This window comes from Nicotiana attenuata, chromosome 6 (assembly GCF_001879085.1).
Source record: "Nicotiana attenuata strain UT chromosome 6, NIATTr2, whole genome shotgun sequence".
NCBI classification, from domain to species: Eukaryota; Viridiplantae; Streptophyta; class Magnoliopsida; order Solanales; family Solanaceae; genus Nicotiana; species Nicotiana attenuata.
This window is the reverse complement of record NC_031994.1, coordinates 31,770,293-31,795,812: the sequence shown is the minus strand read 5'-3', so window position 1 is coordinate 31,795,812 and position 25,520 is coordinate 31,770,293. Positions and strand designations below refer to the sequence as shown.

At 35.9% G+C, this 25,520-nt stretch overlaps 2 protein-coding genes across 2 annotated transcripts in view; both read right to left on the bottom strand.

The window, feature by feature from the left end:
* The window catches only part of LOC109226782 (translation factor GUF1 homolog, chloroplastic), a 35,230-nt gene extending 24,518 nt beyond the window's left edge, over positions 1-10,712 (bottom strand). Inside the window, exons 1-2 of the mRNA XM_019391635.1 lie at positions 10,344-10,712; positions 9,481-9,657 (exon numbers count right to left, since the gene is read on the bottom strand). Coding sequence (XP_019247180.1) covers positions 9,481-9,657; positions 10,344-10,583 — 417 coding nt within the window. The 5' untranslated portion in view covers positions 10,584-10,712. The remainder of the gene's footprint in view (positions 1-9,480; positions 9,658-10,343) is intronic.
* On the bottom strand, positions 19,578-24,429 carry LOC109227754 (ammonium transporter 3 member 1-like). Its single transcript, XM_019392950.1, has 5 exons — positions 24,147-24,429; positions 22,855-23,222; positions 21,649-21,934; positions 20,505-20,753; positions 19,578-19,867 (listed from the first exon to the last, which is right to left on the bottom strand). The coding sequence occupies exons 1-5, from the start codon at positions 24,427-24,429 to the stop codon at positions 19,593-19,595; spliced, it is 1,461 nt and encodes a 486-aa protein (XP_019248495.1). The 3' UTR covers positions 19,578-19,592.

Below are 25,520 nucleotides of genomic sequence, written 5' to 3'. Positions count from 1 at the left end.
GAATATATGGCAAAACGGATATTCTGGATTGACCCCATATGGCTTGAGAATGGATCCTCCATGTTGTCGGAAACTTGGAGCTCATAAAAAGTTCTTCTTTCCATAATAATTGATGGATCAAAGTGATCCATGAGGTTGAACAACTCCGATGGATGATCTGTTGGCTTCAATGAACTTGTTCCTGGTATATTCGAAAGCATGAAGAGGTGGCTGATTAGCTTTTGCTTTAACTTCAGTTTTGCCGGGGAAAATCTCTTTGAGAATTCTTCCGGTCGAGACAGAAAATCTGCAAGAACATTATCCTTTCCTTTCAGGTGCCTGACTTAAAACTTGTATGGAGAGAACCATTGGGCTCATCTGAGAATTTGAGGATTGGAAATAATTTTTGCATTTATCTGGATCATCTTTGGGAAGGCCTTCATATCCATTTCTATCAGAAATTCTGTGTGAATCAGGAAAAAATTGAATTTCTTGATCCCATTCTTTACTGCAAGGATTTCCTTGAAGGTGGAGTGGTACTGTTGCTCGGCCTCTTTGAATTTTTCGCTGGCATATCCGCATATTTTTCTCTGGCCATCTTTTTCTTTAAATAGAACAACACTCCAATATTCATTACTGGCATCAGTTTGCAGAATCTTCTTACCGTCTGAAGGGATATAGAGGAACTTGACATTTTTAGAAATCTCCTTTATTTCCCTGACTGCTTCATCTTGCTTCTTTCCCCATGATGGAGCATTTTTCTTGAGCATCTCTGTGAGTGGAGAAATGTATGTAGAGATATTTGGGATGAAATGTAAGATCTCTTACATAATTTACTATACCCAAGAACTGTTGGATCTGTTTTGTTGTAAGGCTGGTATCTGGAAATTTGAGTAGTTCTTGACATATATGTGGTCCTGGACTGTATGCACCTTGGACAAAATGCATTCCAAGAAAATCAATCTCCTTTTGGGCAAGAACCATCTTTTTTGCTGAAAGCATGATCCCATAGTGTGTTATCAATGCCTCAAACTAACGAAGCAAGTTGACATGTTCCTCCAATGTATCACTAAATAACAGGATGTCATCAACGTAAACTAAAGAGGTATGGAGGATGGGCTGGAATATTTTTATCATGGCTTTTTGGAACAAGGAGGGTGCAGTTTTCAACCCGAAGGGCATGACTTTCCATTGAAAATAATGATCAGGGATGCAAAATCCCGTTTTGGGTCTTTCTTCAGGGTGGATTCCCAATTGCCAAAATTCAGATTTTAAATCAAACTTGGAAAAATATTTGGCCTTGGCTAAGTGGGAGAAAAGAGTGAGTTTATTTGGGATAGGGAATTTATCATCTTGGAGGAAATGGTTAAGTGGCTGGTACTTAATGACTAACCTGAGTTTTACTCTTATCTGCTCAGCTCTTTTATTGACATAAATGCTTCGCATGCCCATTGTGAATCTGATGGCTCTATTAGATCAAATTCCAAAAGTTCTTTGCATTCTTTCTTTGCAAGCTGAAGATGATCTGGATTCATGCCTGAATGACTGGCTTTTGTTGGATTGATGTTTTCATTCTTCTTGAAAGGGAGCTTGATAAAAAACTCTTCGTTTTTCCATAACGAGTTTTTCCCTTTCTTCATGAAATCCTTGTGGGATTCAGCACATGAATGCTCAATGAAATTTTGCTCAATCTCTTTGATTTATTTGTCGGTGGTGATTTGGAATAGCCTTGGAATCTCAGAATAAGGTTTGAACTGCTTCTTAGAAGCTATCCCGTTAGCCTTGATCTGGAGTTGATCTCTAAGTTGTCTGTAAATGTTGAATCCAACAATAAGATCTTTCCTGGTACATCAAACCCTATCAGCTTGGTTCTGTACTTCAATCCTGGAAAGAACTCAATTGTGACCGGGTGCTTTGTGATGACGATGGTAGTCAAGATTTCATTTGATGCAGTATTAAAATCCTTAAAGTGTGGCACCCATTGATCTTCAGGGAGAACAGCAGGATTTATGAGTGAGGACGCAGCTCAAGTGTCAATGAACGCAATAACTCGAGTTGGTTTATCCCATTTGGATGAATAGAGTTTGAGTTCTACTTGAGGAACGACTACGGGAGCGTTGATCTCCTCTCGTGCTTCGATCACTGGTTCTGAAATTTGGTAGTGATCATTGCCTTGATCTTCATAGATATTAAGAGAGAATAAAGTTTCTTCACTAGGTTCATCATCCACAGAGAATATGGATTCAAGGTCCTCCTCTTTTCCGAGATGTATGCCAGTGTAATCTTCAATCTCTTCAAGGAGTTTGACAGATCTTCTTGATTGGGGATAGTTTTTCGTGAAATGTCCAATCTTGTAGCAAATAAAGCATCTGTTTTTCTTGTGAAAATTTCTTGGCCTTCTACGTCTGAAATATTTTGTGCGTCTCTTGGACCTTGATTTTCCATCTGGAATTCTTGGCCATCTAAACCTCCTGAATCCTTTCTGTCGCCTAGATGTGTGGCAGGAACATCCTGCTCCGGTGATCAGATTGGATCTGCGACATGCTTTGTCAAGCGCCTGATTGTGCCGGATAATTTGTATTAGGGCTGAGCGCTTTGTAGAAATGTCCTCCAATGCTACGAAAATAGCTTGCCTGATGTAGCCGACTTGTGGGAGTGTTATTGATTGAAACTTTTCTTCAATGATGGTCATGGTTCGGCTTGCCAACAACTTTGGAAGGGAAGAGACAAAGGCTTACTTCAGGTTGATGTCTCCGCCGATTTCGAAGTATATCTTTGCCATTTTTTGAAAATGCATGTCAATGTCATTTCTGTCGAATGACACACACTTCATCTCGAAGAGTTGTCTTCCCATTTTCTCCTGTCTTTGGCCAGTATCTCCACACAAAACTTCATGTAGGATCTTGATGTTGAAGGCAAAATCCTTGGATGTAAGAAAAGTATTTTTGTCTTGAATCCCAAGTGAGTTCCACCAATCTCTGAGGATTCCTGAGAACTGTGAAGTTAGTTATGACAGGATGATATACTTTTCTCGTTCCACCAAATTTTTGGTCACCATCCAAGTAAATAAGTCTTGGATCCTTTGAGGACATTTTGAAACTTTGACGTCATCTAAGGTGAAAGAGTTGAAGCCAGTTCCAACTGGTTTTGACGCCATGGGTTCATATCTTCTTTCTGGAATTGCTTTAACATATTACAGAAGAAAAGGTCAACCTATTGTAGCTCGACTTTCTCTTCTAGATACAAGATACTTGGAGTACCAACATGCAAATTTGGGTACTGCAGAAGTTACCTTAATCCAGGGACTGTCTTCATAACTATCTTTCCAAATTTTAACATGTCTCTTTATGACCCATACTTAACCGAAGCACTAAAAATCCAAGTCCAAATCCAAGGTGCCCCACAAGCCAAAGATTCTATCCAAGCCACTCTTTATCACCAAATGGCGTGGCGGGTCCAAAATCATGCCATGGATCTCTGCCTTCCCGGAGGAGAAAATGCTTTACTCTTGAATATTGATGCTACCAAAGGAAACACCATGTGCACCCAAATACCCAGACAAATTTCCAGAGATTTTGTCAAAATTCTTCCTGCTTCCTGGATCACAAATTACGAAAAGCTAAGGGAACCAGAAGAATCTCTGCAATCTGGTGAACCAACTTTTACCAAAAGAAATGACAAAAGCGTTTGCATAAGCTTTGACCATTCCCATCTCAAAAACCCAATAAAACCATCTTCTCTTGCCAAATGATCTAACCCAAAGATACAACAGATACATACCCTGAACCTGACGGAAATTCTTCTGGAATATACAAAGCATCATGGAAGAACATGACTGGTGTCAACATTTTGACAAAGAAGGAAAAAGAGTGGTGGTTCAAATGCCCCTTTACGGGATATTGCCCTTGGGATCTTGGTTGCGACTGCCAAGACTGTTTGGAAGACCCAATTGGAGAATATTATGAACATCATCTGCGTCATTGGGAAAGATTTGGCCTTAACAAGACCAAACCAAAATCCAAGAAAAAAGGGAAAACCACTGAAAAGCAATTGCGAGCCAAATATGAAAATAAAGACCCTTCAATTGGCTCATTGAGCCGCCCAGGTAAATATGAATTTCTTGTCAGTTACAAACCCCATGAATGGCCAAAATTACCAGAAAAATCCACTTCAAGCTGGGAAGATAGTGAAACCACCCCAAAACCCAAACCACCATCATCTCGTAACCCAGAATCCAAAAAGCCACCTGAACCTAAAACTCCATCAACCCAAAAGTCCACACACCCACAAATATTCATGTTGAGCCCTTCAAGTTCCAGCCATTCCCAAGATTTTCCTCCACTTCAACCTTTTGAAAAAGAGGATATCAGCCATGCTCCAAAAATCTCCAAGAAAAACATAGTGCTACCTTCTGGAGAAAAACCCCCAACGAGTGACATCAAAGCAACAATGAACTGGCAATCAGAAAATTCCATCTGCCAAAACAACGTGCTCAACAATATTGGCAACACCATAAAAAACGTGGCCCATGCACAAAACAAGTTAATGAGCAACGTGGAAACAATTGAGAAAAAGGTGGAGCAAACATCGTCTCAGCATGCAAGACTAATCAAAGCCTAGAACTAAGATTAGCAAATTTACAATATGAGATTTGTCCGCCAGGAACTTCATTTTTCCAGTTCTTCCAACAACAACAAAAGGAGACGATTTCAATCAAGGAACAAATCCAACTTTTGAGAAATGACCGCTTTGAGTCACAAAAAACCCCAGTTATCCCTTCAAAATCTACCTTCTATCCCATGTCAACACAAGCATATTCCCCACCAAAATTGGACAACACCTTTTCTACCTTTCCTACTACCTTACAGAATCGTATCTCTTTCACCCAACCCTTAATAGAAGAACCTGAATTCGATATTACAAAAATGGTTTGGGAAAAGAAAGATGCTCTTGCGGCCAAGAAACAAACCAAGAAAAGGCGAGACCAAGGAGAAAGTTCAAAAGTGTCCAACCCCGAAAGTCTGATGATTTCTGATCAAAAGACTCCGGACCTTTATGTCTCCCAGCCAAGAAACATGTCAGAAGGAGATACCACATGGTCAGAATCTCTAAATTCATCGGACGATGATACAATGGAAGATGGCTCTCAATCAAGCAATGATTCCACAACAAACTCTTCCGAAGAAGACGATCCCCCAATATTTGTGAGCCAACCAAGAGACCCAGAAATATTTGAAGTAGAGGAGGATCAAGAAGGCATGACGGATGAACCAATTCCAGAAAGAAGATATGAACCCATGGCGTCAAAACCAGTTGGAACTGGCTTCCACTCTTTCACCTTAGATGAAGTCAAGGTTTCAAAATGGCCTCAAAGGATCCAAGACTTCTATACTTGGATGGTGACCAAAAATTTGGTGGAACAAGAAAAGTATATCATCCTGTCATAACTAACTTCACGGTTCTCAGGAATCCTCAGAGATTGGTGGAACTCACTTGGGATTCAAGACAAAAATACTTTTCTTACATCCAAGGATTTTGCCTTTAACATCAAGATCCTACATGAAGTTTTCTGCGGAGATACTGGCCAAAGACAGAAGAAAATGCGAAGACACCTCTTCGAGATGAAATGTGTGTCATTCGACAGAAAGGACATTGACAGGCATTTTCATAAAATGGCAAAGATATACTTTGAAATCGGTGGAGACATCAACCTGAAGCAAGCCTTTGTCTCTTCCCTTCCAAAGTTGTTGGCAAGCCGAACCATGACCATCATTCAAGAAAAGTTTCAATCAATAACAGTCCCACAAGTCGGGTACATCAGGCAAGCTACTTTTGTAGCATTGGAGGACATTTCTACAAAGCACTCAGCCCTGAAACAAATTATCCAACACAATCCAGCGCTTGAAAAAGCATGTCGCAGATCCGATCTGATCACCAGAGCAGGATGTTCCTGCCACACATCTAGGCGACAGAAAGGATTCAGGAGGTTTAGATGGCCAATAATTCCAGATGAAAAATCAAGGTCCAAGAGACGCACAAAATATTTCAGACGTAGAAGGCCAGAAATTTTCACAAGAAAAACAGATGCTTTATTTGCCACAAGATTGGACATTTCGCGAAAAACTATCCCCAATCAAGAAGATCTATCAAACTCCTTGAAGAGATTGAAGATTACAGTGGCATACATCTCGGAAAAGAGGAGGACCTTGAATCCATATTCTCCGTGGATGATGAACCTAGTGAAGAAACTTTATTCTCTCTTGATATCTATGAAGATCAAGGCAATGATCACTACCAAATTTCAGAACCAGTGATCGAAGCCCGAAAGGAGATCAACGCTCTCGTAGTCGTTCCTCAAGTAGGACTCAAAGTCTATTCATCCAAATGGGATAAACCAACTCGAGTTATTGCGTTCATCGACACTGGAGCTGCTTCCTCACTCATAAATCCTGTTGTTCTCCCTGAAGATCAATGGGTGCCACACTTTAAGGATTTTAACACTACATCAAATGGAATCTAGACTACCACTGTCATCACAAAGCATCCGGTCACAATTGAGTTCTTTCCAGGATTGAAGAACAGAACCAAGCTGATAGGGTCAGATGTACCAGGAAAAGATCTTATTGTTGGATTCGACATTTACAGACAACTTAGAGATCAAGTCTAGATTAAGGCTAACGGGATAGCTTTTAAGAAGCAGTTCAAACCTTATTCTGAGATTCCAAAGCTATTCCAAATCACGAACGACGAACAAATCAAAGAGATTGAGCAAAATTTCATTGAGCATTCATATGCTGAATCCCACAAGGATTTAATGAAGAAAGGGAAAAGCCCGTTATGGAAAAACGAAGAGTTTTTTATCAAGCTCCCTTTCAAGAAGAATGAAAATCAATCCAACAAAATCCAGTCATTCAGGCATGAATCCAGACCATCTTCAGCTTGCAAAGAAAGAATGCGAAGAACTTTTGGAATTGACCTAATAGAGCCATCAGATTCATAATGGGCATGCGAAGCATTTTATGTCAATAAAAGAGCTGAGCAGATAAGAGGAAAACCCAGGAACAAGTTCATTGAAGCTAACAGATCATCCACCGGAGTTGTTCAACCTCATGGATCCCTTTGATCCATCAATTATTATGGAAAGAAGAACTTTTTATGAGCTCCAAGTTTTCCGGCAACATGCAGGATCCATTCTCAAGCCATATGGGATCAATCCAGAATATCCGTTTTGCCATATATTCATAGCTCAAGCTAAGTATTTTCCACAAGAACTATTATGGTTTTTCTGGAACCTGTGCCATCAGTACTACATTTTCATGGAATTCAAGTGCAACGTCTTCAAAGATTTTGACATCATTGAACCAGCTCTTAAAGTGTTTTACTATGGTTCAATCCTAGAAGATATTGGATAAAACGTTTCAACAATTCCTACAAAGCAAAGGTATTCATGTTTCATATGCCAGTGAAGATTATTAATGGAAAAGTCCAGGCACAAGCAGAAGCGTCATTCTGATGGAAATTTCCCATGTCCATTTTATCCATGGAAGAAGAATACAGTGAAGCACAAAGAATTATCTTCCAGCAAAACAGGTGCATCCCGAAAGAAATATGGCCCAAAGATTGGGCAAGCTGGAATTATACCAGCACTCATCCTTACTGGGAAAGAGTTCGGAAGCAGCAAAAGAATATCAAACCCCATACGATGTCATTCGAGAAAAGATCACTCACGACATCTCTAGATTAAGGTTGCAGATTACATCTCTCAATCCAAAGGAGAAAGAATACAGCGAAGAAGGACCGTCAAGTTCCAAGCGTTACTACACTAGGTCTTTGAAAAGATGCCTAGAAGACAACCCTAGAATCAATGAAGGATAATATCTAAATCCGTGCTAATCCCACCATAATCCTACATTACCTACCAAAAAACACTCAAAAATCATCTATCCATGCCAAGACAAATTTTCACATCTTTCCATACTATCCAGGCCCCACTTCCACATGCTTTCACATGTTTCCACATGCTTCGTCACATGCAACACCCTACTTTCACATGCCATCACATGCTCCCGCATACTTTCATATGCTATACCATGTATATTTCACCCCTATCACATGTTTTCAGGAGCTTTTTAGTTGTTTGCCTAAAGTCCTTCACATGCCAAGAAGGACCCACTTGTAGATAAGTTTGCCATGTAAGATATGTTTATTTTATAATGTAAGTTTGTCTTGTACTAACCTCCTAGTCCTATATAGAGGAGGCCTTGCAGTAGTTGTAAGATGATCTTGTAACCTTTGTAAATCTTTTGTGATATATTACATATGAGTGCTTTCTAAATTTTCCGCTTGTTCTTTCTTTCGAATGGATGGAAAGGCCAGTCCATGTATGAAAATATAGTAAGAATACTCTAAGAAAGTTAGCTTATTGTAGTACGAAAGTTTTCAGAGTTATAAACATCTAACGTTGGTTATAGTACAAAAGTTTTCTGAGTTGTGTAGCTTGGCAAGTCGTCCCTTATGGGTTGATGAAGTCAGCCCCTTTGTAGGAAAACTTTTGCGACTATAAGCAAATTAACTATTTGTGTAGCTTGACAAGCCGTCCCTAACGGGTTGTTGAAGCCAGCTCCTTTGTAGGGAAACTTTCGTATCTGTGATTTAGTTTGCTTTCTTGGAATCTCTTGCTCTGTTCCTTATACTGTGCTTTATATGTGGAAGTTTTACCATGTTAGACTCTTAGGGTTCTTATGCATACTAAATTGGAGTTGTTTTATCATGTTATGTCCTCCATTGTTAGATTCACTCTTGTGCCTTATTTGAAGTTGTTGGTTCATGTCCTATCTTTTGTTGCCAAATATACTCTTACATGCTTTAATTATAATTGTTGCCTCTTTACTGTTACATGTTATCTCTTTCGTAGTTGATTATCCTTAATTGAAGTTATTGTCACATGTTATGTCTTTCCGTAATTGATTATCCTTATTTGAAGTCGAAAGATTCTCTACATTTTCTACTGACATGCAAATTTCTAAACAAACTAAAAAGACTCCTAATAAATATTGGACCTAATGTAACATACCAACATGTCTAAACCTTTTAATTGGTATCATCTACGAATCTTTTGCTTCCATAATGTTCTATTTTCACTAAATTTGCATGGATTCTAAGAGATTTTAGGTCTTTAAAACTTCCTCTTATGTTATTTTAGGCATACCTCAATCTTCTTTTTAACACATTCGAGCATCCTGGTTCCACGCCTACAAATGAGTGCATTTGGAGGTCTATGCAGTACATGACAAACTGTCTCAAAATATATTCTCTCATTTATCCTCTATGTCTGCTACCTGCAACCATTTCTGGTCTTGACTAATATTGTATAACTGCACACATATTATATGTACTATCAAATTACCGCAACTACACCGGAAATCTTACTCAAAACTCACGCGTAAACCAAATAGAACATTTTTGTTTCTTGTTGGTTCTGGATTAATAAATAATGTGCACCTGTAATTTGATAGTGATGCCTCTTTCTCTCTCCAAATCCATATTATCCAGAAACTGTTCCTTCATTTCTCGGCTCTCTACAGTCCCCGTCATCTGCAGTAACTTATCTGCCAATGTTGATTTTCCATGATCAATATGTGCTATTATGCAGAAATTCCTTATATTCGAGATGGGCACCTACACAAATACAAAATAGCAAACGCCAATTCATCCACCTAACAAAATAGCATAAAACAATGAAAACCCAAAAGATTTAACTATAACTACTTAATAAGTGAACTCATCGTGTAAATATTTATTGTACCTTCAGTGCATAAATTAAACTAAAAAACAAAAGATGAAACAGACTTTTCATCCACCAAAAAAAAAGGATTTAAGTTATATACACGGACAGTTTAAGATTCTTTTACACTATCAATGAATTTTAACATGTGATATCATATCAGGTTAGTTACTAATTTCAAATTTAAATATGTGATAGCTGGTTACTTTAGCTGCTACTGCTTCTTCTTCATATTCTTTGTGCCGAGGGTCTATCGGAAACAACCTGTCTAACTTCACTAAGGTATGCTTAAATCCTACCCTTCCCAGACCCGACTCGTGGGATTCTCACCGAGTTTGTTGTTGTTGTAATGTCATACTTATCAAAAGATTTACCTATAATTACCTAATCGGTAAAATGGATTTGAACATCTGATATCAGGTTAATTACCGTTTTTATCAAATAATCATAGAATGCTTAGTTTTAATTTCCTAACCAGGTCAATTACCTATAATTACTTAATAAGTAATCATATTTTTTACTTAATAACCGGTGCATAGAACTTAAATTAAAAAAAAAAAAAAAGGCGAAATAAACAGACCTTCAATAGACGGTCTTTGCCGGCGCGGGCAGCGATCTCGAGCTCAGTTGCAGCTGCTTGGCAATGCACACGCAAGCTACTACGCCGCCGTCGTATAGACTGAACTCCACTGCGTTTGCTTTTCAAGTTGGGACTGAAGTAGAGTCTTGAGGCAAGGTGGAAGCAATTGTGGTGCTGCTGCTGAATTTTAGCGTTTGGGTATTGAATGAATTTGGGGCGGCAAAAATTCGTAGTGGCCATTTTCGAATGGCGCACTCTTAGAAATTGTACAGGAGGAGAGGCTATATCCTCTTTTCTGTTATTGGGGAAATTCGCTGGCTTTTCAGCCACTGGATGAAACGATAGGCGTGAAAAATTTTGCTCTGCTCTTCACGCGCGTAATGGGTAGTTAATTTACTGGTTTTTCTTCCTTTGGACCATTGGATTAGTATTAACAGAAAAGGGCTATGAGCCCGTTTGGATTGACTTACAAAAAAGTGGCTTTTAAGCACAAGTGTTTAAAAGCAACTTTTAAGTGTTGGAGCTTATTTTATAAATAAGCAGTTACATATTTGGATAAAAGTGCTGAAGCTTAAAAAAACTGTTGAAGTGTTTGGCAAACAAGTGATGGTAAGCACTTTTTCTTATTAAAAAGACAAAAATATAAGGGCAATTGCTTGAAGAAAAGTACAGAAAACTGAAGAGGAAGAGGAAAGAAGAGGGTAATTTTGGTATTATAAAAACTTATAAGGGCAAGAGAGTAATTTTATTGGTCAAACTAAAATGGCTTTTAAGCCAAAATCAAAAAAGTTGGAGTCAGCCAACTTGTTGCTTTTGGCTTTTTTTAAGCACTTTTTAGCTTTTTTTAAGCAGCTTTTTTTGTTATCAAACACTCCAAAAACTAAAAAAGTGCTTAAAAGCTGGTTTGACCAGCTTTTAAGCCCATCCAAACACCCTCTATGTCCCTATACTATCGAAAAATAATTATTACGTAGTACCCTTGTTATAATATCCTTCACTATCTATCCCTGCCGTTACCCATTTTAATATTTCTGCCCCAAAGAAGTTGTGCCCTGCGTACACGTGGCAGTTTTTTAAGTGTTCAGACACATTTTCCATTTCAACCTAGTATCCATACCCGTAACTCCAGACCCACTTACATTACCAGTGAACTATTTCTTTGCATTAGGTCTTTCTTTTACAAAATTCTCTCTCCTTGAAAACAAATATTTTTCACCGGCCTAAGCTAATCTAGTGCGATCAAACTTAGCACAGACAATTTAAGAAAGTAAAAACTGAATTTTAATTAATATGTATTAATGCTAAGCTAATCTAGCCATGAGTAAACAAAGAAATGAAGTTAGAACACATTAAACTGCAATTGTAAAATTGCAGCAATTTTCAGAATTATGCAAAGTTCTTGAAGATAAACAATTGTTGTATTTTCAGCTCTCAAATGTCGACCAAATCTAGTTCAAATTTGTCTCAGACAACCATCTAATCTAGTTCAATCCCAAGACCTTCAAGGTTCAACAATGGCACTTCTTTAAATTTTGTGAACCAATAGCTCTCGAAATTTTAGCAATAAGATTCTTCTTCTTCAATCCAAATTTCAACAATGTACTAACAATTGAAGCTTGATAAACAATACTAATTACAATAGAAAGAGCCAATTCGAACAAACATCAACGAAATTAAAATACCCAGTTCGTCTTTTTCAAGTTTAAACATCAAACCCACTTCTAAAATTCAAAGTTTGTTCATCAATGGTGGATCTAAAATTTTCGCACAAACTCAAACTATTATCATCACAGAGAACTTGAAAGTTATTCAAGTGTTCGAATACCAAATCGTCCAAACAATGAGCCACATTTTGAGTTTAAGTTTTCAGCTCCCGATTTGAAACACAACCAACTCTTAAAACTCAAACTTAAAATTTCTACAACGGATTTCCCCAAATACCGAAGCTAAAGATTATCTGATTTCTTTTTCTTTTCTTTTTTTGAATCCAGCAGCCTTAAATGGGCTGAAACAGTTTCCTCCATATAAACCATGGAGAAGAACCATATGAATGGATTAAATTTCAGGTTCTTTTGGGGTGGGTTTGGATATCGGGTCGAGGCTGAACGGGTAGGGTAAAAGGGTAGATGGTTAGATTGTTTAAGATCGTGCCACGTGCCTTAAAGAAAGAGTCTGTTAGATGTGGGGATAGAAATATTAAAATGGGTAACACTAGGGGCAGATAGTGAAGGATAGTATAACGGAGGGTACTAATAACTAATTTTTGATAGTCATTTGACCCTTTTCCGTAGTATTAATTATCATCTCAATTAATCCGGTTAATTTTTGGCGGAAAAGAGTCATATATGCCAGTGAACTATGCGAATTAGGATACATGTGCCAGTCGTTAATAGTTTGGCACAGATATGCCCAATCCGTCCAATACTTGCTCATTCATGCCCTTAGTTTAACGAAACCATTATTTTGTCTTTCTTAAAAAACTAGTCTTAGGGTACGCGCTTTGCGCGTGTACTCTATCAATGAATATATAATTTTAAAAGATTACATAGCTATTATTAAATTAATGTGTTCGTGTTTGAACAAAAATTAAAGAAAAAGATATAAGTTCCTAAATATAATGAATATTGATCCAATTTAACTAGTATTTTTAGTGGGGAGGAATAGTGCGGGAAGGGAGCGAGACCAAGCCGAACCACTAGTAGAGTACTGAATAAAAGAATCCGCATCACAAAAGTTCTCATATGACTTATTGTGATTTCTTAGAGTTTCTGTGAAAACTTTTTTATGAAAATTATTGTTATTTTTGTTACTTAATATAATTTTTTTGGTCAACTGTTACTTAATATTGAAAACAAGTAACAAATTAAATTAATACTATAATAAATAATCAATTTTTCTTTATTTTCTTATTTCTTTCACAACCAATACTCTTCATGCGAAAACAAATTTATGAACCTAAGGAGTTTTATCAAGTTGAAAAAATAATTTTACTCACATAATGATCTCGAAAACGATTTGAGTTGAATTCTTTTGCTAATTATTTAATTCAAAGACTAATTATTTATTTTTGTGTTGGGAATATAAAAAATATAGATATTTTTGAACGCCTTCCTAATCAAACAACATTTTCTTTTCATCGATTTTTGTATAATATTGAAAATTACATTCAACGGTTAAGAAAAATATTTAATTAATTACATACCTCTCTCTTTTAATATATAGTAGAAATATATAGAAGCTTTTCCCCGGCATTATGCCTGCCCTATAAGAACAATGAACGTCAAACATATTTCATATGGAAATCGCCGTGAGCAAGTATAAGGAAAAGAGGATGTAATACTCTTACTTCTCCCAAATAATATTTATTTTAAAGTCTTAAATATACTTTCTATATAATTTAAATAAGGAAAGATTCAATAACCAAATTCTAATTGATTTTAAAGTTCTAAATATTAGGAAAATAATTAAATTGCGATTTTGTCTAATGTGAAATCTATTTTTAAAGGGTAAAAAAGGCGAACGACATTTCGCTAATGGCCTTCGTACTTTTAATATAGTATAGATATAGATAATAATGTTGTCCTAGTTAACTTAACGTGCAACCTTTTTCTTTTTGGGTTTCCCATCTGGCACTGATACTCGCGTTGGAGCGCAACTAAATCTAGATTCTTACCAAGAAGTCCTACATTGAGGGTAAAGTGTTTCCTAATAAAGGCGACTCTATACCCAAAGCTCGAATCTGAGACATTCGGTTAAATATGAATGAGTAATTATCACTCCATCACAACTCTTATTGCTTTAACGCTGAAATTTTAAGTGAGAATTCCCTTAGTATCGTCTCTCATTGGAATTCAACCTCGGTTCTTGTTCAAAGTCAAGTCCATCTTTAATTTTTTTTTTTATCAGTAATAGGAATATTTATATTACTTACATAAACAGAGTTTTGCCTATTACATAGGGGGTCACCTGGGGTGATATTTGGGTAGGGAACGGGTGCGTAGACCCTATATTCAAAAGGACACTGTCACTAACAATGTTTTGGTTACCTAGAGATGATAGCATATTACATACATTAATAGGTAGCTTCTTAGATAAATTATATTTTCCGCTCATATCCATGGTAAGCATATTTTTCACAAAAAACGGCGGTGTAGCAAATATCTTAACTTCTCCATGCAGGTATTGGTTGCTTTTGTGATTTTTTGCATCCTTTGCTAGCGCATCCGCAACTTCATTCCCTTGCCTAAAATTATGCTCACTAGGAGGCCCTTCTCCTGGTGCATTAATGACCTACAAGCATGAATTAAGTTGTTTAGTATGGCGTGTCCGTTTGTAATAGCCTTGATCACATCTTTGGAGTCCGTTTCTATTTCTAAGGGAAATAGATTGAATCTTTGAGCTAGCTGGAGACCTTCATAGAGTGCTTGTAATTCAATGTGAAGTGGACAAAGAGCATTACTGAATTTTTGGAATCCAATTATCCAGTTCCCCTTGTTATCTGAATATTCTGCCTAGATCACTTTTTAGATTCTCATAAGCACCATCAATGTTAAGTTTTATCCATCCCTTTTGGGGGGGCATGCCATTTAATGTTGATGGTCCTCATATTATTAAAAAGATGATTTGTAAAGGTCATGAAGTGAAATTCTAAGGCGTGATTTGTGAATTTTTGGATAGAGGGGCTCAGAGTAGTATTGTTAATGTTATTACTATTTCTGTTTAACCAAATTTCCCATATTAAGAACGGAAAAAATTGTTGCCAGTTAATGAAGGCGTTCTTGAAGTTTGTTGTAAGGTTTTTTATTTCAAGCAGCCAGTGTTGGTTTGTTAGGGAGGACACATTTACTCCTAGATCATTCCATAATTTTGAACGATGGTGCATGTCAGAAAAATGTGCCTTAGTGATTCCTCTTCGTTATGGCACATGGCACAGCTGTTATCAATATTAATGCCAATGTGATGCAGGTATTGGCGACAAGGTATTCTGTTGTGAAGAAATTGCCATAGAAAAAACCTAATTTTATTAGGGCAATTAAGCTTCCAGATCCACATGAAGTTGTGTTGATGGGGTGTAGTTTCTTGTAATAGGTTGGAGCATGATTTGGATGTGAAACAGCCATTGGAGGTAAGGGACCAAATAGGAGTCTCCTCTCTATTATTTAAAGGCATGGGAACTTTTTTGATGTTAATTTTTACCTCCTTAGGAATAGAGAATGATATTTTTGCCAAGTTCCAGTGGTTACGGAGGAGGATATCTTTAATAGTTAAGGTAGTCTCTTCTCTTCTGAGAGGACCTTGTATTAATTGTCTTAGGGATGTACAATTGGGAATCCAGTTGGTGGTCCAAATATTTAGTTTAGAGTTTTTGCATGGATTCCATGTGATGCATTTGGAACAAATAGACCATCCCTTGAGAATGCTTTTCCAAACAAAGGAATTGTATTTTTGGGGAGTATTTGTTGCATATTTTTGAATTAGAGTTCTGGACAATGGGGCATTGGTGTTGGTCAAGAGTTTCCATGCAAGATTGGTTAGAGAAGGCACAAGCCCTCGGCCTCACTCAGTCAGAAATCTCTCAAGCCACTCGGGCTATCAGTAAAATAGGGTGCTCAGCCCAAAATATCATTTTATGCATCAAAACGGAGTAATAAAGACTGAGTTATGAAATCAGTAAAATATAGCATGACTGATTACAAACCTTAAGTTAAAACAGTGAGGAAATAATACGAAAAGTCCCCTAAGGGTCCAAACAGCTTGGCACAAGGCCCAAATNAAGGTAAAGAAGGAAAGATTCAATAACCAAATTCTAATTGATTTTAAAGTTCTAAATATTAGGAAAATAACTAAATTACGATTTTGTCTAATGTGAAATATATTTTTAAAGAATAAAAAAGGCGAACGACATTTCGCTAATGGCCTTCGTACTTTTAATATAGTATAGATTAATAACCGAACCCAACCAAAATCTATTGGCCCGATCCGTTAGGACCCGACTCACCCTTATTTCAAAGATATTTTTTGATATATTATTTTTGTTTGATTGAGAAATTGTGTGATAATCATATTTATTTATTTATTTAAGTAATTTTATAATCTATTTTTTTTGTTATACATTATTTCGGAAAGTAATTCTACTAAAAATAGTAATTGATATTTATTTATTATTTTAATAATATAATTTCTTCAATCATTTTACCATCTATAATCTTCAAATTAGCTAGTTCCAACCTTAAACGATAATCTTCAAAGGTCTTTCCTTTCTCCTTTTTATTATTACTATTTTTTAGTCTTTGTCACTCGGAATTTCTTTTTTCCATATAATTGGATGAACTTTAGATAAAATTAATTCATTATTGTTTTATAAGAAAATTTGGAACCTTTTCCATAGAAAATATTTTGTACTTTGAGAAATGGTTTACTTTGGAATTCACAGATTTTTTCAATGTCTAGTTGTGTATAAAGGTAGCTGACATATGGTAGTTGTAAAAGTGGAGGATAGGGTGTAAAATTTGGGATTGCTTTTTTCCAGTGTTTGGTTTCTATTTTCTGAAACTTGTATCGCTAATCCTGATATAATTTAATACATCACTTCTGTATTAGTTTATGCCTAATATTAGTAACGGAACTAGGAATTTCATTAAGGGTATCAAAATATAAAGAAGTAAAGAAGAAGTTAAGGAAATTTAACATATAGTGTGTTAACATATATAAAAAAAATTAACCTAGCTACACAATGTAATTTGTTGGCAAAGGGTATCGATTGATGGTAAAATAATTGAAGAAAACACAAACTAATTCGAATATTCTATTTTTAAAATAATAAATAAATATCAATTACTACTTTTAGTAGGATTACTTCCCGAAATGACGTGTAACAAAAAAAAAAATCGATTATCAAATTACTCAAATAAATAAATATGATTGTCACACAATTTCTCAATCAAACAAAATAATATATCAAAAAATATCTTTGAAATAAGGGTGGGTCTGGTCCTAACGGATCGAGTCAGCAGATTTTGGTTCGGGCGGTTATTAATTACTTAAGAAAGACAAAATAGTGATTCCGTTAAACTAAGGGCATGAATGAGCAAGTATTGGACGGAATGGGCATATCTGTGTCAAACTATTAACGACGGGCATATCTGTCCTAATTCGCATAGTTCACTGGCATATATGACCCTTTTCTGTTTTTTGGTATGACAATTTTACCCACTATAGTCGTACAATTATAAAGTTATTTTTTAGGGAAAAGGTTCAAATATACCTCTTTACTTTTGAATATTGTCCTCATTTAACCTCCGTTATATTATTTGGCCAAATTCACCCCTACCACTATACTATCCGACCAAATTTATCCTTACCATCAATAAACTTTTAAAAATTACCCTTCAGCCCGTCAGGTGATCCAAAATCTCTCAAATTATTTTATTTTAAGTCACTTATTCTTTTTCTTGATCCACTATTTTCAAATTTTCAAAAGTATTTATAATACCCCAGCTTTAATGAATTCGTTCCACCAAATATGGTATGAAGACTTTACAAGAATTAGTGATAGAAGTTGAAGTTCCTTGGAGATTTTGCGTTGCCGAATTCAACTTTGCTTTAATCAAATGCCTACACGTTGTACACTCTTAAGTTAGTCGACCAAACTCTATATTAATTAGACAATTACAAAATTTATTCGAATATATATGGAGTAGGCGCATATAATACATAACAAATGGACCCATAGAATTTTACTGTGTGTATATTTGAAAAATTATAAAAATATTAAATTGATTTCAAAACCATTATCACAAGAAGAGTGGTGGGTGCAATGGTAACTAAAAAAATCCATAAATAATTTGTATAGTTTAGTACCTTTAGCATTCACATTAATAATAATTTTTAAAAATAGTGGATCAAGATGAAGAACAAGTGATTTAAATAAAATGAATTTGGAAGATTTTGGGTTACTTAACGGACTGAGAGATAATTTTTAATGGTAGGGGTAAATTTGGTCGAATAGTAAACCGCAGAGGTAAATTTGGGAGAATAGTATAACAGAGGTTAAATGTAGATAATATCCGAAAGTAAATGAGTAAATCAAACCTAATAATATATGTGTGAATTGTTTAGAAAATATAAATGTTGTACAATTATTTTTTATTGTGACCAATATATATGTGAACTGTTTCAAAAATATAAATTACCAAAATGTTAAATTTAATGATCATTATGTGTATTATCTTCAAATCATTTGTATATTTTAAGCCGAAAATTTGATTTTCCAAAAATAAATTATTTGAGCTTTTTGAAAAGATGAAGATGCAAGAGATAGAAAGATAATCTTTTGAACCTGAAATTAAATCTTGGTCTATTTGAAATTTTTTCTTTTAATCGTAATTAAAGATGTTGGTGGAAAGTAGGAGGATGTTAATTTAGGGGGGAGAAAAATATAATTGTTAGAGATTTCACGCACTCAAGTGTGAAACACTCATTTTGCCATGTCAGCTCGGGATGTCCACAAGACATACTTGTGTTAAGTTGGAGTGTCTAGATGATTATTGAGAATGTTAAAATATTCACTGCCAGTTGAGACCAACTTTAAACGTCTGTTTATGTATTTTGCCTATTTTATAAGTACATAATACAAGCGTCACTTAAAATTCTGAACAAGCTAAAACGGAAATTAATGTATTAACCCCTTTAATTTCCATGCATCTATAAAGGTTTTGGGATATGATACATGAGCATACACCATTATCACCTGCAGAAAACGAACCTATTACAAGACATTAATTGCATGCAGTTTAGACTGTTTGCTTGTTACAGAATGCAAATTGAACACACCCTTTGTCCTAAATATACCTACTCGTACTTAGTACAACAATAACAACAAACTCATTGAAATTTTACAAGTGAACCTGGGAAGGGTAGTGAAATTTTATAAGAGGTTATTTCCGGTAGATCCTCCGCTAAAGAATACGAAAAGAGACAATAGATAACTAGCAATAACAAAAGGCAGAAAAATAATAACAACGTCCTAAGAGCCCAAAAATAAATAGAAAAACAATAAATATAACCAGTAATAAAAGCTCGGTACAACTTACCCGTACTTAGTGTTCCCACTAAATCAAGTAATTTAATCTGAACAATGTGTATATAAAAAAGACATGTTTTGCATTCTTTATTTTGGTGTAAACGTCGATGCATAAGTTTTTCACTCGACCATGCATATACTTAAATATCCAATTTTCCTTTTTTTTCTTATATCAATTCTGTAGTCCCTCTGGCTAATTTTCCATGTGTAGTTTTATCTGGAGATGAAAATCCATGCTTAGTTGGATCATAAACCTCTCCATCTCCCCACAAAGCATAAGCTTCTTCGCCATGCACTGCATCATCTCCTATCTTCAGCTGCTCCTCCGACATGCGCAATGGCATTAACAAGCTTATCAAATAGCAAATGATTGAAGTCACAACGACGTTCCATCCGATAATAAATCCGCCACCCACAATTTGTTTCATAAATTGGACGCCGCCTGTATTGTAGAAATATCGAAAAATAATCTAAACAAGTTAAATTGTGCAAGAATTTTTTTATGAGAAATATGGAATGAATATAAACAAGGCGTTTTCAGGAAGAAAAAGATTTAAGAATTATATGTCACCTGTGTTGTAGAAAACTGAAAAAATTATCTAAAAGAGTGAAATTGTGCAAAAGAATTTTTTAGAAAAAAAAATATGGAATGAGGATGAGCAAGGGTTTTATGGAAAAAATTTGAATGAATGTAAACAAGGCGTTTTCATGAAGCAGAAAAAAATTAAGAATTGAATGTCACGTGTTGTAGAAAAATGAAAAAAATTATCTAAAAAATGAAATTTCGCAAAAGAATTTTTATAAAAAAAATATGGAATGATGATAAGCAAGGCGCCATCAGAAAACTATCTTAGGAATTAGATGCAACCAGTGTTGTAGAACTATTGAAAATAATCTAAAAGAGTGCAATCGTTCAAGTTTCAAGGTAGGGGTAAGGTTCACAAATACTACGTTACCCAGACCCCACTCGTGAGATTACTGTTGTTGTCAAATCGTGCAAAAGATTTTTTATGAAAAATATGAAGTGTGTATTGTAGGCAAGGCACTTTCAGGAAACTATCTTAAGAATTGGATACCACCTAAACCGCCGTAAACGCCACCCCTCGTGTTGGTCACGGGCAAAAAGAGGCTGCAGAGGACCGGCTCGGCGAAGAGTCCGGTGAGCGTGCCGCCAAGTAAACCGGCAACGGCGTGCGTGTGGAAGACGCCGAGCGTGTCGTCGATTTTCTGGAGCAATGGCCACCTCTTGTGAACGATCATCATTGTGAACCACGGTACGCTTCCTGATAGGATTCCCATTATTATAGCTGCCCATCCTTGAACTAGACCTATAATTGTAAAAACAGGGTAAGCCGACAGATAATCAAATATTTAGATGTAGCTTTTAAGTAAGGCCAAATACATAATTTAGTGCCTTAAATTTGTCACTTTTTTTTTCATTTAGACACTTCAATAATTGAGATTGTAACATGTTAGACACCTAAAGTACATTCAAAGTGTCTTAAACACAATGGACAATGCAATCTTACCAAAAGATAAGGCACAATGGACGAAAAAGATTTATAAGGCGATTGAGGCGTATCTAAGATTTAAACTTTATGGGTTCAAATTTCAAAATTCTACAACGTCGTGTCTAATTTAATGGGTTCAAAATCTATTTTTGCACTTATTTAGCTCGATTTTAACCTATATATAGGGCCTAAGCCGAAGTTACTAGATTCAGATGAACCCACAACTTTTTCATTTGTTTCGCCCCGGATAGGCTATACCAATTAGTGGAAAGTATGTTTTAGTCATGTTAATGATTATGTTTACTTTAAGTCTTATGCTTTCCTGGAACCTTTTCGTCATATTAGGGATTTTTATAACACTAAAAAATATAGAAAGAATTTCTAGTACTTTTTATTTTTCTTTTGTATAATGTTTGCCCATGAATTTAAATGAAGAGACGACCATTTAGAATTCAGATAACCAACCCAACTTATACGGGACTAAAGCGCCGTTATTATTGTTGGTATTAAGGCTATTATTGAGAATTCATAGAGTCAATCCAACTTATACAGGACGGAGACGACCATTGAGAATTCATAGAGTCAACCCAACTTATACGCCACTAAAGCGCCGTTATTATTGTTGGTATTAAGGCTATTATTGAGAATTCATAGAGTCAACCCAACCTATAGGGGATTGAAGCGCAGTTATTATTGTCGGTGTCGAGGTTACCTGCACCAGGAGTGATACAAACAAGGCCAGTAATCATTCCTTGGACAGCACCAATGACGGAAGGCTTTCCAAAGAAAATAACATGAAGCCAAGTCCAAACCAGTAAGCTTGTTGCGGCACAGATGTTAGTGTTGAGTACAGCAATGGAGGAATCAATATTTGCACTGTAGGGATCTCCCCCATTAAAACCAGCCCAACCCATCCACAGTAGCCCTGCCCCTGCTAACATCAATAAGATATTGTTTGGTGGAAACCTTTCTCTGTCACTTTTTGTCCTTGGACCTACCTGAAAGGCAAAGAAGAAGAAAATGAATAAGAATATTCGATTTGCCTTATATTTGCTCTCATTTCTTTAATTAACCGTTGAAGAGGAGCCTTGGAGCAACGATAAAGTTGTCTCCATATGACCTATAGTCACGGGTTCGCACCACGTAAGCAGCCACTAATACTTGCATTAGGGTAGGCAGTTTGCATCATACCCCTAGAGATGCGGCATTTTTCTCCAACCATTCATGAACGCGGGATATTTTTTTAGCTATCATTTAGCTTGACCTGATATTTGCCCTAGTAGAGCTACGTATACAAACAAAAATCCAACCTATCCCTAAATTATCAAACTAGTTTACGTATACTTTGTGCAATAATTTGAAGTATACCCCTGATCAATTGAAAACATTAGAATTAATATACTTATAAACAATTATAGAGGTCCAAATATACTCCTACATATGACTTGGTCAATTTTTCACGATGAAAAATAGTGGCGGAGCCAAAATTTTCATCAAGGGGGCCAAAATATAAAAAAATAAACTCACTAAGAAGTCAAAGGGTGTCAACACATAGTATATATATATATATATATATTATAAAAAAATTACCTAATTATACGGTGTAATTTTTCAATAAAGGGGTGTTGGTTGACACTCTTTAAGTGCATGTGGCTCCGTCATGGATGAAAAATCGTTAGTAGGAGGGAAATATTTGAGACTGAAAGATAGCGTGGGATTCCACGAAAGATAAATGAAAAACATATTTCAGAAAAATCACAAATGTTTGGGGTATATTTGTATATTTTCCCTTTAGAAAATTCTCTATCTCTTAGTGTTTCTTAAATTCCGTATTCAATCAATCTTAGTCTAGAGAGAGTCTTCCTCAGTAAACTGTGGAAAAAGCAACTAATTAGAAAAGAAGGCAGAAGATACTAACCCAGTAAGCAGCTGTAATGCCAGCTATCCCAGAAGAAAGATGAATAACATAACCACCAGAATAATCAATCACACCCCAATGATACAAAAATCCACCACCCCAAAGGCTAAATGCACCCACTGTGTAGGAAAAAGTCAGCCATAGAGGCACAAACATCATCCATGCCCTTATGTTCATCCTCCCAAGCAAAGATCCAGCCAACAGAATCAGCGCTATCGCCGCGAACACGCACTGGAACCAAACCATGGACGCCATTGGGTAAAATGGCGTCGCCATGGCTGTTTCCACTGTTGTGTGGTCACTGAAGTAGTGGGTAGTGGCCGGTAAGGCGGCTTGTTTGATGAGGAACTTCTGGCCTAAAGCCGGGCCTGTTGAAGATATAATTAAGTTACAGTATTAAAGTGTCTCATGTCTGACAATTTAAATTTTTAGATGAAATTATCGCACAATTTAATACAGGATTAGTGCATGCAGGGGTTCTATTGATTCAAATCTTACTGTCAAGTTCTTGATTTAAGTCTTACTGTCACCAAATATCAAAAAAAAAAAAAATCCGATTGGCCCATGAAGTTTTAAGCTCTCACGTGAAGGGTATTGTGTCAAAAATATAATTAAGTAAATAAAAGTATATTTTGTCTAACCGGTTAAGCTTTTAGATAAAATGATAACATAAATTAATAGGACTTGCTTTAGTGGAACATAGACCTTTTGACTAATAGGTTCAGCTGAATCGACATTTTTCAACATGAATAAAGGCGGTTCCAAAATTTGAAAATTATGAGTTTGAATTCGCAATTTCACTGTACCTAGCCCACTATTTGTTGGGTCCAAGCTCTATATGATTTGTACTTATTTGGTGAATCTTTTTACGCATCTACAATATTCGAGGCCACGGTTTATACTAAGTCCTACACCCGTACTTATGCATTACATCCTCCTTTTGAATATGAAGCTTAGATATACGCATGAAAATTCACTAAATTAAAGGGCAGTCCGGTGCACTAAGCTCCCGCTATGCGGGGAGTTTAGGGAAGGGCCGGACCACAGGGGTCTATTGTACGCAGCCTTATCCTATATTTTTGCAAGAGACTATTTCCACTGCTCGAACCCGTGACCTCCTGGTCACATTGCAACAACTTTTTCAGTTACGCCAAGACTCACCTTCATGAAAACTCACTAAAGTTCAACAAATATTAAACTTTGAACCATAATATTAAATGTTTGACGAGTTTAGTACTAAAAGCATTAAAGGTTTGAACAAATCAAATTCAAATTCTGAATCCGATTATGACCTGCTTTGCCCCAAAAAGGAAGGAGCTGTTCCCCAAAGGACATCTTATAAGCCCATGCAACCCAACAAATGATCACAGCAGCAAAGGCATAGAGAGCCATGAAAGCAGAGTTAACAGCCCATTTCTTCTTCACTATACTTCCATACAATATTACCAGCCCGGGCACGCTCTGCAATCCAACCAAAGTGGCTGAAATCAATTGCCATGAATTGTCTCCTTTGTTCAACCAATCTGGTGCTGTGGATGTGTTATTTAGATATGCCTGTGGCACTACTGTATCCATATTGGTATATTCACAGTATATCTGTTTATAACTCTTTTTGGGCAGTTGAGACATAGGAGCTGTTTTTATATATACAACACAAGGGAGACTAGCTAGTTTACTTAGTGGGCATAAGAATTGTAAAATTTAGAAAAAAAATGTGATTTTTTTTAAAAGTAAAAATGGTATTTGAAAATTAGAGTTGTGTTTGGACATGAATATAATTTGAAGCTGTTTTTGAATTTTTGTGAGTAATTTGATGTGAAAATTTTGAAAAACAGCTTTTTGGAGTATTTCAAATTTCCGAAAAATTTCAAAATTCAACTTCTAGTGAAATTTGAAATAATTTTTATGGACAAACACCGATTCTGGAAAAAAGAAAAAAATTTCTTATGAGCCAAACGGGCCCTTAGTATTTGATTATCTGATGTATATAGATAACAGTTGTCCGCGAAAATTGTATACAATACTTTCTTTGGAAACTACAGAGAATGATGTGAAGTTTTTATGGCCAGCTTTTGTTTGTATATATAGGAAGATCACAGACTTATTTGTATTGTCTGCTTATGGTTTTCTCTCGGATGTTACTATAATTATTTAGGTTTTTATTTTGTTAGGGAAGGGATTAATTCAAAGGAAAAGGGCATCCCGCATTCACGTATGGTGCGAAGAAGGGTCGCACTCCAAGGTTTGCGATGTAGATAACCTATCCTAATGCAAGCATTAATGGCTGCTTTCACGGCTTGAATAACCCGTGATTTATAGGTCACACAAAATCAACTTTAATTTATCATTGCTCAAAGACTACCCTTCAGGAAAAGAATTTGTGGGAATTTATATTTTTCCCCTTTGTTTTCACTAAATCTGACACGTCAAAAATGAGCACTACAGAATTTTTTTTAGTAGAAAGCGCTTTCTCTTTAACGTGTCAATTGTGCAAGTGAGTTTAGAATACTGAATGGTTTAGAAAAGACATATAATTAGCAAGTCAAGCTAAGGATCATGCACCTTGAGCAAGAGAGTATGGCAAACAATATAATATTTCCTTGAGAACTTATAGTAGCAACAAGGAAAAAATATAAATAATTAAAATATTAAATGATTTTGTAGAG

Coding starts and splice junctions, on each gene's coding strand:
- LOC109227754 (XM_019392950.1), bottom strand. CDS start 24,429: ATGGATACAGTAGTGCCACAGGCATATCTAAATAACACATCCACAGCA. Junction 23,223..24,146: donor TCCTTTTTGGGGCAAAGCAG/GTCATAATCGGA, acceptor TATCTTCAACAG/GCCCGGCTTTAGGCCAGAAG. Junction 21,935..22,854: donor GCATTACAGCTGCTTACTGG/GTTAGTATCTTC, acceptor TTTGCCTTTCAG/GTAGGTCCAAGGACAAAAAG.